This window comes from Candoia aspera, chromosome 7 (assembly GCF_035149785.1).
Source record: "Candoia aspera isolate rCanAsp1 chromosome 7, rCanAsp1.hap2, whole genome shotgun sequence".
NCBI lineage: Eukaryota > Metazoa > Chordata > Lepidosauria > Squamata > Boidae > Candoia > Candoia aspera.
In genome coordinates, this window is record NC_086159.1 from 51228968 (window position 1) to 51242287 (window position 13320).

The 13320-nt window shown below is 41.1% G+C and overlaps 1 protein-coding gene across 1 annotated transcript in view; it reads right to left on the reverse strand.

Moving 5' to 3' along the window:
- The window catches only part of TMEM117 (transmembrane protein 117), a 237953-nt gene extending 228195 nt beyond the window's left edge, over positions 1-9758 (reverse strand). The window contains exons 1-2 of the mRNA XM_063309394.1: positions 9315-9758; positions 661-955 (exon numbers count right to left, since the gene is read on the reverse strand). Coding sequence (XP_063165464.1) covers positions 661-937 — 277 coding nt within the window. The 5' untranslated portion in view covers positions 938-955; positions 9315-9758. The remainder of the gene's footprint in view (positions 1-660; positions 956-9314) is intronic.
- Positions 9759-13320: the final 3562 nt, after the last annotated feature.

The following is a 13320-nucleotide window of genomic DNA, read 5'->3' on the forward strand; positions in this document are numbered from 1 at the left end:
CAAAATGGCTCATCCAAAATGGAGATAGGTTGAAGGGGGCTTAAGAGTTTGCTGTTTCCAAGCTCTTCCATGAGTCTCCCGGATAACCCTTCCCAGATTCCTTTTTGGACATTCTAACATTTAGTCATCATAAGCAGCCGACCTTAAAAAGCTAATGGGAAGGGAGGGAAGGAGATCAGATGTCACCTTCTCACTTCAGTGATGGAACTGATACTAGAAGTAGGAAAATAATCTATACAATGTACCTTGGACAGCTGTCTCAGGATCACCATATGGAAAACTTTATTGAAAGACTCTTGCTGACTTGAACAACACAGTCACACAAGGGAATGAGCCACACATTTGGGAATGAGATGATCCTGATACTACGTATCCAAAACTCCAATGTCTTGTCCCCAATCACAAGACAGAAATTCCAGATGGTAGAAAACATAACAAGGCAAAAAAAAGTTAATGCCCTCTTCAGCACACTGAGAACAATGGAGGTAGAAAAATGGGATATTATTATTATCATCATCATCATCACCCAAACAGATTAGGTTCTATAGTGCAGTATATTCCACTGAATCACTATCAAGGACTCTTCTGCATGTTTATTTTAACTAAAAAGTGTTAAATAGCAACATCACAGAAACGCTTCTCGCACATTTTGGGACTTACCAAATAGACGCCGATGGAAGAGAAACTTGCCAGTTATAAGTCCCACTAGGATGGCAAGCAGCCACAAAGACACTTTTAAAAACTTCCAACCACCTCCATCAGGGTATTTATTTGCTATGAAGGAAAAGCAGTTTCCGACAACAATGACGTTTGCTTCCGTTCGGCTATGGGATACTGGATCCTCAGCAAATACTAAAAAATTAAAGAAGATCACCAGGTAGGCCACAATTAAGCGAGACCACGGATGCTGGAAGTAGTAGCGGAAATCTTTTTCCATTCTCAAATGCTTCAATTCCTGCACATAGAAATAAAGCATAAGAATATTCCGTTATATTCTTAAACTCAGGAAGCTACAGTAATCTCCTTCTCTGTCCCCAAAGCCTTTTTCCTTTAGCAGGCCTCAGAACCAGCTGTCCATTTCAACCTGATTTCTTACCAAATGGTGATTTATTAAACATATTGTTGCTCCCAAGTCCTGGCCAAACCCGATAGTAGGAATAAACGGAACCTCTATATAAATGTACATTTTCATTTGTTAGGCAAGAGAGAGATTGGAAAGTCTGAAGGAAAAAACTGTTTTTTTCCCCAAATACCCACCTAAACCCTACACTTGTCTATCCAACAACCAGCTTTTGAATTAACCAATAGAATATACTGTAAGCACATAAAAACATATGGTGTATGCAGTGTTTATTCATAATTCTATTTTATTTGTCTTCTGCATCAACTGTGTCCAAATTCTTAGACAAAAAAACGTGGGTAAAGTCCCAGTGGAATTAGTGGGCCCTAAAATATTCAGCTTGTTCAACTGAATACAAGGTGTATAACTAGCTTTCTGTAACATTTGGGCCAATATTCAGGTAAATGTAGTAATATACTCAAACTGAGTACAACTCTTAGTGTTAATATGGACATGACTATGCAGTTTTCTTGGAAACAATATAGAAGCGATATCCAATTTTCTTCTTCCAAGATGTTATTCAGCTTCGGAGTAGCCTACAGCCCTGAAGGTCTTCTACTGAAGGTCTTCCCAAGCCCAAACCTGCTTAGCTTCCAAAACCCAGAAAGCCACCTGCTGCCACCTCCCTAAGGCAACTATTTTAAAAAATCTCCAGTAAGTCTTCACACAGATGAAGTTCAATTTCCTTTCCTTGGCTTGATTAATTGGCTACAATCATACATATTTGTGCCTTCAAACCCAGAGAGAAAGCAACTGGCCCACGGTCACCCAGCTGGCTTTCTGCCTAAGGTGGAACTAGAACTCATGGTCTCCTGGTTTCTAGCCTGATGCCTTAACCATTACACCAAACTGGCATGTGTATGTATTAAAAAGTGATACCCACTAAACTGTCCAGAAGCCAAAAAATCTTACCATGAAGCAAGAAGCATTTCTCTTGCAAGATAGCGTTTGACTTCTGCACAGACTCATTTTCAATACTGAGAACTAAGATAACAGAACCATTCCCTTTCTTATTGTCAATAAAGCCTTTTCAAAAATCTCTATAATAGAAGACAAATTCATCAAATTTGATTGCCATTAGTTAATAATTAGCTAATAGACTACCCTTATTTGTACAAGTGTCGTTAAGGATAGAAATAAATATATTGTATATGGAGGTTTAAAATGTTTATCAGATTACACACATTACACAGATTACACATTCTCTATTATTATTCTTCCCTCTTTTGTTTTGATTTAGTTTTCTTTTTACCTCTTTTTTCTTTTGAGTGTTTGTTTTCATTTTTCAACAACAACAATAATAAAGTTAGAAATGGAACAGTTACATGAAAGAGTTCCAAATATAATCACTTGTTCACATCTCGACTATTTTTAGATATATAAGCCACATTTCAACCCTGAGAATCCACACAGTTGTTACTGGAAAATCATGATAAATCATAAAGCACCATAAAATACAAACACAGGATAAGCAAATAGCAATTTAGTTGCTGGAAAGCCTGAGGGAATGTGAATGCACCTTGACATCAATTAATTATAACCCAACTTTTGCTACCCAAAAACCAACTCTATATGCATTATTTTGTGATGAAAAGTCAAGAGATGTGATTTATTTGGCCAGGGGATCCAGTAAAATGGCTATGGAGCCTGCCAAGTGGTTGTATTGCTAGGGAAACTAAATGCGCTCTTCTGCAGATTATGGAGTGGGGAGGGAGTATGGTTTTTAAAGTTTATAATTTTTTAAAATGATTTTTGTTATGTTTTTGGTTATTTTGTGGCATTATTTTTGTGTTTTTTAAACTTTGGATGCCACACAGAGTCATGAGTGGCATACGAAATGGGTGTGTGAGATGAGCGGCTATATAAATTTACCACATAAATAAATAAACAATCACCCTCCATGACAACCACGCGTACAGCAAAATATAGGTGTTAAACTCCCATGGTTGCAATCTGTACACAGGGTTCAAACTATTTCCTACAGTGGACTGCTTCCCATGTATCAAATTATAGGAAAACAAAAAGGTGGTATCATAATATAATTTCCACTAAAAAGGCACAGGTCCAAACCTGGTCCTTAAGCAGAACATAAGTAACCTTCTGCATGAGACCAAAACCGCATATAGTACAGCATACATAAAAACATGTGTAATTGTTCAGGAATGCACAGGAGAATGACAGTCCTATTCCTCTGATGCTCTTTGGCAGATAGAATTTATTATTTACTCCTGGTGATTTAGTCTTAAGATTAGTTACCACTGGTAACTCCATCCTACATGAATTTTCTGGTCCAGGTTTAGAACTGTTTACATTGGTTGCTATCACTATCTCTGAAGGCAGGAAATGTAAAGATATATTTCTTATTATTGGTCCAGGTGAAGCAGCTTAGATGGCTGGGCTGGGAAAGATTTCTTTTAGAGATCCAATGTCAGAATGCATAAATCAGTGCTCAGTATTAGCAGATGGACTATACGCAGGAATCCTGTCAATTTACAAACTGACTTTGGGCATCCTAAAGTCAACGAAATTCCAAAGATTTCCATGCAAGTATTACTAAGACTCTGATCTAACTGCCAATATATTCTGGGGAATATGAATTTCAGTTAAGTTATTTAGAACTAAGCAAATTGTGTTCTCCATATAGAGCATAACAGTTCATATTGTAGCTTCATTTTGTATTAATAAAAAGAAAAAGCAACAATTCTCAGGCCCTTTTCCAGGGATGGTGTCAGTAAATGTACCAATCCTTCTTTTCTTTTAAGATAGATACTGTGAGATAATCCTAACAGTAATTCGCTCTATTTTGTTGTAACCTTTTACATATAATGCTTCTTTTATTATCTTTTATTTTCACTATTTTATTGTTTTATTGTTATTATATTTTATTGCATTGCTATATTATGACCTGTGGTTACAACAATAAAGTTCACTTACAGTAATTGTGCAGTGTAATTGCACCAGAGTTGCAGTAACTATAAAAACAAGATTTAAATGTCTGAAAGTTTTTGGCAAATATTTATTTAGCGATAAGTGCCACTTTGGGAAATACAGCTCTTTATAAATCTCTGCAGCCAAAATCTGCCATTGTGGGAGCATATTTGGAAAGCATATGGACAATTAATCACCTTGAAGAAATTACTTGAAAATGGAACCATGATGTTTCTGAAAGATCTACAACAGCTTTCTAGAAGCTGGTTCTACGCTTCACAAAAACTATGCTGACCAGGAATTCTGGGAATTGTAGCCACTAGAGCTGCCGCAACCAAGTGTGCAAACTGTGCAGAGCACAAGAGTGCTACATGTGGGGGGAGCACATTTTGCAAGTTTTAAAGAACTGCAAAAGCCCCACAGCACCTTTATATAGAGTCTTTATTATATAGACCCTTCAGCAAAGGATCGTTACCTTGTCGTGGTGCTGGAGCTTGAGCACCTCAATGATGCCATGAGCTAAACCGTGAAGGGCCACCCAAGACGGGAAGGTCATGACAGAGAGGTCAGACTAAATGCGATCCCTGGGGAAGGTAATGGCAACCCACCTCAGTATTCTTGCCGTGAAAACTAAATGGATCAGTACAACCAGAGATATGTCGGTATACCATCGGAAGATGAGACCCCCAGGTCGGAAGATGGTCAAAATGCTACTGGGGAGGAACAGAGGATGAGCTCAACTAGCCCCAGACGTGATGACGCAGCTAGCTCAAAGCCGAAAGGACGGCTAGCGGCCGACGGTGCTGGTGGTGAACGGCGAATCCGATGTTCTAAGGATCAACACACCATCGGAACCTGGAATGTAAGATCTATGAGCCAGGGCAAATTGGATGTGGTTATTGGTGAGATGTCAAGATTAAAGATAGACATTCTGGGCGTCAGTGAACTGAAATGGACTGGAATGGGCCACTTCACATCAAATGACCACCAGATCTACTACTGCGGACAAGAGGACCACAGAAGAAATGGAGTAGCCTTCATAATTAATAGTAAAGTGGCTAAAGCAGTGCTTGGATACAACCCAAAAAATGATAGAATGATCTCAATTCGAATTCAGGGCAAGCCATCTAACATCACAGTGATCCAAATATACGCCCCAACCACAAATGCTGAAGAAGCTGAAGTAGAGCAGTTCTATGAGGATCTGCAGCACCTACTGGACAACACGCCTAAAAGAGATGTTATTTTCATCACAGGAGACTGGAATGCTAAGGTGGGCAGTCAAATGACACCTCGAATTACAGGTAAGTATGGCCTGGGAGAACAAAACGAAGCAGGACACAGGCTGATAGAATTTTGCCAAGACAATTCACTCTGCATAACAAACACTCTCTTCCAACAACCTAAGAGACGGCTTTATACATGGACTTCACCAGATGGACAACACCGAAATCAGATTGATTACATCCTTTGCAGCCAAAGGTGGCGGACATCTGTACAGTCGGTAAAAACAAGGCCTGGAGCTGACTGTAGTTCAGATCACGAACTTCTTCTTGCACAATTTAGGATCAGACTAAAGAGATTAGGGAAGACCCACAGATCAGCTAGATATGAGCTCACTAATATTCCTAAGGAATATGCAGTGGAGGTGAAGAATAGATTTAAGGGACTGGACTTAGTAGATAGGGTCCCGGAAGAACTCTGGACAGAAGTTGGCAGCATTGTTCAGGAGGCGGCAACAAAATACATCCCAAAGAAAGAGAAAACCAAGAAGGCAAAATGGCTGTCTGCTGAGACACTAGAAGTAGCCCAAGAAAGAAGGAAAGCAAAAGGCAACAGTGATAGGGGGAGATATGCCCAATTAAATGCAAAATTCCAGAGGTTAGCCAGAAGAGATAAGGAATTATTTTTAAACAAGCAATGCGCGGAAGTGGAAGAAGACAATAGAATAGGAAGGACAAGAGACCTCTTCCAGAAAATTAGAAACATTGGAGGTAAATTCCAGGCAAAAATGGGTATGATCAAAAACAAAGATGGCAAGGACCTAACAGAAGAAGAAGAGATCAAGAAAAGGTGGCAAGAATATACAGAAAACCTGTATAGGAAGGATAACAATATCGGGGATAGCTTTGACAGTGTGGTCGGTGAGCTAGAGCCAGACATCCTGAAGAGTGAGGTTGAGTGGGCCTTAAGAAGCATTGCTAATAACAAGGCAACAGGAGACGACGGCATCCCAGCTGAACTGTTCAAAATCTTGCAAGATGATGCTGTCAAGGTAATGCATGCTATATGCCAGCAAATTTGGAAAACACAAGAATGGCCATCAGACTGGAAAAAATCAACTTATATCCCCATACCAAAAAAGGGAAACACTAAAGAATGTTCAAACTATCGAACAGTGGCACTCATTTCACATGCCAGTAAGGTAATGCTCAAGATCCTGCAAGGTAGACTTCAGCAGTTCATGGAGCGAGAATTGCCAGACGTACAAGCTGGGTTTAGAAAAGGCAGAGGAACTAGAGACCAAATTGCCAATATCCGCTGGATAATGGAAAAAGCCAGGGAGTTTCAGAAAAACATCTATTTCTGTTTTATTGACTATTCTAAAGCCTTTGACTGTGTGGACCATAACAAATTGTGGCAAGTTCTTAGTGGTATGGGGATACCAAGTCATCTTGTATGCCTCCTGAAGAATCTGTATAACAACCAAGTAGCAACAGTAAGAACAGACCACGGAACAACAGACTGGTTTAAGTTCGGGAAAGGAGTACGGCAGGGCTGTATACTCTCACCCTACCTATTCAACTTGTATGCAGAACACATCATGCGACAAGCTGGCCTTGAGGAATCCAAGGCTGGAGTTAAAATCTCTGGAAGAAACATTAACAATCTCAGATATGCAGATGATACCACTTTGATGGCTGAAAGTGAAGAGGAACTGAGGAGCCTTATGATGAAGGTGAAAGAAGAAAGTGCAAAAGCTGGTTTGCAGCTAAACCTCAAAAAAACCAAGATTATGGCAACCAGCTTGATTGATAACTGGCAAATAGAGGGAGAAAATGTAGAAGCAGTGAAAGACTTTGTATTCCTAGGTGCAAAGATTACTGCAGATGCTGACTGCAGTCAGGAAATCAGAAGACGCTTAATCCTTGGAAGAAGAGCAATGACCAATCTCGATAAAATAGTTAAGAGCAGAGACATCACACTGACAACAAAGGCCCGCATAGTTAAAGCAATGGTGTTCCCTGTAGTAACATATGGTTGCGAGAGCTGGACCATAAGGAAGGCTGAGCGAAGGAAGATCGATGCTTTTGAACTGTGGTGTTGGAGGAAAATTCTGAGAGTGCCTTGGACTGCAAGAAGATCCAACCAGTCCATCCTCCAGGAAATAAAGCCAGACTGCTCACTTGAGGGAATGATATTAAAGGCAAAACTGAAATACTTTGGCCACATCATGAGAAGACAGGACACCCTGGAGAAGATGCTGATGCTAGGGAGAGTGGAAGGCAAAAGGAAGAGGGGCCGACCAAGGGCAAGATGGATGGATGATATTCTAGAGGTGACGGACTCGTCCCTGGGGGAGCTGGGGGTGTTGACGACCGACAGGAAGCTCTGGCGTGGGCTGGTCCGTGAAGTCACGAAGAGTCGGAAGCGACTAAACGAATAAACAACAACAATTATATAGACCATCCAAGAAAGAGATAGAATGTTCTGAATATTTAAAAGTCTTTTGTGGGGGCAGTAAGTGAAATTTTGTACAAGCGCATCTTGTATGCCAACATAGGCCCTGATAGCCACAACCCATCTGAAGAGCACGATGTTCAGGAAGCTATATCATTATTATGGTTAACTTTTATTTTAGATCAACAGAATTACTTCACGTGGTGTTTCTATGAATGTCTGAAAGAGCTAAATCACTGAAAGGGAAAAGGCTTTGAAGCATCAGGAAAGCCCTGCTTTGAAACCTTTACCCATCAGACAAAAACTCGTATTACTAACATGAGTCTTTTCACCCCTTTCAATAAAGTACTGTAATTCCTCAGAAGGATCACAGGCCCCAGTATAATGAGGCAGAATATGAACTATGTAGGGTTTTTAGATAGCGTACTTCATGCCCTTTACTGTTAGAACAATATTATATCTTTAATGCAGATGAGTAACTAACATAATTTCTAATGTCAGATTTGAACAGAGTAACCGAAGACAGCTTCTTAAGCATTATAAAATTTAATTTGTTCCTATTGCAACTCTACTCCTATACAAAACCATACACAAAGCTGTTGGGGCTCACACTCAGCATACAATACACAAGCAAACACTCCTACAAAGACATTTTAAAATGGAAGAAATAGCAAAGTTGGTTGTTGAAAATCCAGACCTTCTATTAACCAAAAAAGTGGGGGAGGAGTTAATAGTGAAAGATTAAGTAACAAGAATTTACCACACCTTAGCCTAGCAGCCTAGTGTTAATTCTAGATCATGCAGGATAAGAATAAGGTAGCACCAAAAACAAAGGGGTAACAAGTGCCATTCCACCACAGCCAGCGCATAAACAGCTCAGATGACAAGGGAGTGGAGGGGTGGAGATACCCTGTACTATAAGCTTTCTGTCTGAGCCTCTCACTTTGGAGGGCTTAAAAAAGAAGAACAGGAGCCAAAGAAATGTTGAAAGGATTAAATGTATTCCTACACATGTATTTCTAGCTATAACCTCGAGGAATTCGGAATCCCCTTATATAGCAATGTAAGCTAGTAACTTTAAAAGGCATAATTGCTCTCCACGAGGCCAAAAGACGGGCCTTCGAAAAGGATGCAAGGAGGTCTAAGAGCCTCCTTCTGCCTCCCAACTATCCTGTGCTAGAACATGTGTCATTCCCCGCATTTTTCCTGGGTGCGGAGCACAGACGGGCTAGCCAAAGTCACGGACCATTCCCTTGGAAACGAAGAGGGTACCTCCCCGCTTAGATATCCCCGGTTTTAATTCCACCAGGCGGCAGTTTTCAGCCCTGGAGTTCAGGCGCGAGCATGTGCAGAGCGCCTTCCTCCCTGCACCGGCTATTCGCATTGGTCGCCCAAGCCTCTTACCCAGCTTAGAGGACGCAACTCCCCGGCACAATGAATTGATATGAGCGCTGCCTTTAAAATGCTCAGTAGAGAAGAGCCAAGTCACGGCGGTAGACCAAGCAAGGCCAAGCCGCGTGCACGCGCCTGGCTGGGGCTGCAGTTGGAGGCGGCGCTCTTTGCGGACACGACGTATTTTACTCACCTCACCGAGCCGGCAAACGCGTTTTGTGGTCGGACTGAGGCGGACCCTCCTCGGCCGTCTGTATCAGGCAAGAGTTTGCCGCGACACAGAATGCCGCTCCCACCTCCTCTGAATATAACTTTAACCCTGAGTAGCCCACGGTCTTTTCTAAGCCCCCGAGAGGCGTGAGTGGCCTTGACGGGTTTCCCCTGCTTGCATCGGCCGGATCCGGCCGCGCTTCCTTCTCGACGAGGAAAAGGACGACAAGGAGCTGCGCCAAGGCCAGATACGGCTGCAATCAAGAGCTCCCGCAGGCAAATGCTGCTCCTTTCTCTCTTCCAGGCCCCAATGCAAGTCACTAATTGCGGGGAGGGAACTCTGAAAGGAGCTACAATGTTGATGTCCGAGGACGAGAGAAATACAGTAGGAGATCTCGGCTCCGTAGCCAGAGAACCGATCTGGGCTTGCAATCGCCAGATCCAGATTTTTCAAGATCGCCTTCCTCCTGTTCGTGCAGGCCGAATTGTTTACTTTGGTCTCTTGCACCTCCCGATCTCGGAAACCCACGCATCATTCCCACATTGAATTTTCCGGGCAAGGAACTGAATGCCTGGAATAACAGTCACCCTTTAATCACCTGGGAGCCCTGTGAGGCAGAACAACGGGTAATAACTGGGCCAACATCATCCGGGGAGCTTCATAGGTAAAGGAGGATGTGAATTTCAGACCTTTCTCCACTACAAAGTGTAGGATTCTCCACCCATCCTGGCATATGCACCAAACAACTTTGCCGTAACATTTGCTGTCAAGCAGTTCCATTCTGCCTCGGTGGCACCTGTTTCTAGCCTTGGCTGAGTGGGTTGGCCACATTTTGTGTCCCAGTCATTATGGGCAGAGCAGCTGACTTTCTCCTATGGCCCTGCTGCCTGCCGGTCTCAGTCAGGACACTGCAGCAGGAATAGGGTGGGCTTCACTTCAGACTCAGGCCACATCATATATTTTATTCTATTATTTTACTTATAAAGACCACCAGGACCTAATCAGTTTCATCCTATATTGGGACTCATCAGAGGTTTGGGGTCTAATATAGGACCTTGATATATGGTCATGTACTGCCTCCTTTTGGTCAAGATATATGTCACACACAAACACAAAAAATATACACTGTAAAACTAAAGAATCCCTGCTCCTGCCAAGGGAGGGAATAGAAATCATGTAAAATCACTATTTAATGTATCTATACCCCTCTCTGAGAGCTTAAGGGAAGGTGGACTGTGTGAACCATTCTGATAGATTCTGGTAATGTGTAACATTTTATTGTTGCATTCAGTTCAATTTTATTGTGAGCCACCAAGAAACTTAGGTGGCTCACAATAGGTGGCTTAGGAAAAAGGATACAATTAATGTATGAAAAAATAACAAATATCAAAATTGCAAATGTACTTACTGCTCCCAACATGTTCCCCCCTGTTCCCCCTCCTTCCTTTGGGGGGAGATAGGTGGTGATAAATTTGACAAATAAATGTTACCAACCTCTGGCCTTAGAGTCTATCTGTATAAGGGAAATCAGTTCTTCCTGATTATTATATACACCATATGATTTTTTTACATCTAAATTAGACAATACACTTAAAAGTAAATCTGAATTACTTCTGAGTAAACAAAATTAAGAATACACTGATGTGACAAACTGTTTTTGAAGTTGGGGGGGGTGAGCAGTTTAAGGGGGGAAAAAAACTTTGTCAATTCTCAGTTCCACAAAACACTAGGCTTCAGTTTAAATTAACCATTTCTCCTCTTGTCTTGCATTTCCCTGCTCTTACCTAAACTAAACTGTAATAATAGTTGGCACCTTCAACACCTTCAGTTATTCAAAGTTGCATGGCTGAGGCTGAGGGAAGGAGAGAGTGCCAAAACCCAGCTACTGAATTAATGCCTCAGTTGATATTTAACCCAAGGAGCTTTACATCATAGAGTTATTTGTAGCTCAAGTCATTTCCACGCTAGTGACTTACAGGATCTTCAGAGCATCATCCAGTCATTGCTGAAGTAATATAAAGCCTGTCCACATTACCATTATTTGGGCACAAAGTTGGTTGGATTACTCTAGAAGACACTATAAATCATTCACGTGGAAATGACCTCAGTGATGAAATGTCCATGTGGAGCATAAAAAAAAAGAACCCTTTCACTTTCCTATAATTTACCTTTAGCAAACAGAATCCTTGTAAAATTTTCACAACTGAAGATATTATAAGAAGATATCAGGTATATCCTTCCAGAACTTTATACTGCATCCTACTTTTATTGCTAGAGTTTTCTCTGTTGAATTGTCTGTTGAATTATGCCACCATCAGAAATTTAGAGAGGAGAGTAAATTTCTGCCCAATAACTCTAGGATACGCTGTTCTCTTCAGGAAAGACAATACCGTAATATACATGCGTGATTTATTTAAACACACACTGCAGAATTTGTTTAGCAAAGAATATTTGGATACTTGTGGCATTAATAAAAGCATTATTATTGGTTAGAGTTTCATGGACAGCATTGTGCCTTATTTGATATATGAAGTATCAATGTATGTTGTAAGTCAACATATAAGTATATAGAGACATGGTAGTTGTCCTAACAGCCAGGAAACACGCTGAGACAAGGAACTGGTCTCTAATGTTTATTGCTAGTACATAACAGGAATCCTAACAAACTGAAGAAGCGTGGGAAAACCCAGACATATAAACCCCAAAGGTTAAGGCGGTCCCGATCTGTGTCTCTTTGAATGGCTGACCAATTCCTCAGTGCTACGCATGCGCTTGACAGTCTGGATGGGAGCCCCCTGCTCGCCATCCTTACTCATGACAGTAGTGAAGGAATGAGATCCAATGAAGTTTGACAAATCAATGCATAATAAGGAATAGTGCCTCAATAAATGCAGTTACACGAAGTGTCAAGCCACAAGTGAGATAGATAGATGATAACAGACATAAAATGATAATCACCAAACCATCATATAACAGTAAAATACCATAAATGTGATTTAAAATAAAATAGGTCTATATTTACTATTTAGTTTCACTGTAACAATAGCAGTAAATAACAGTAAACTTAAACTTTCCACCACTGTATTTCACAATACATTTTCTGAAATCAGATCAACTGTACTCTCCTGATTAGAGACTGGCCTGTTTATCATCCGCAGAATACACTACAGAACTCTTGTTAAATAGTGTTATATGTCTGATTATATTAGAATATGAACATGGTTGTGTGTGTGTATACATACATACATACAAACAAACACATTAGGCATCTGATGAATTGAACTGTAACTTATGAAAGCTTATGCTGAATGCTACAGCAGTATTTCTTTTTGCTGCAACTAATTAATATGGTACCATTCTGGAAATACAAATAAAGTAGTAACCAGAAGGTATAATGTTTTGCTTTCTCATTAGGTTTTTATAAGGGCCATGGAACACTTAAGCCTTTTCCCAGTGGGGAGAGAAAACACCCTGAATCTCTGAAATTTCTGTTGAGTCTCTGTTGGTGTCTCCATTCTTGTCCTCCTTGATCTCTCAGCAGTTTTTGATACCATGAATCATGGTATCCTTCTGGACTGCCTCTGGGGAGTTGGAACGGGCAGCACTTATTTTGCTGGTTCTCCTCCTTCCTCCGAGACTAATTCCTATTGGTGTTGACAGCAGGGGAGAGCCTAGCCTTAGGCTCAGTTTCAGGGTGACACAAGGTTTGACTCTCTCCCCATTCCTATTTAACATCTACATGAAGCCATTGAATGAGGCCATTCTCATCAGTATACGGAAAATACCCACTTACATATTTCTGTCCTCACCACTTGAGTGATGCTGTTCCTTCTCAGTGCCTAGAAGCTGTGAACGTCTGGATGCGAAGCACAGGCACCAACTCAATCCTAGCAAGATGGGGTAGCTGTGGGTTTTAGTTCCTCCCAAATTTGGAGAGCTTCCATTGTTAACTCTGGATGGGATGCTTTTCTCCCAGTTGGGATGGAAT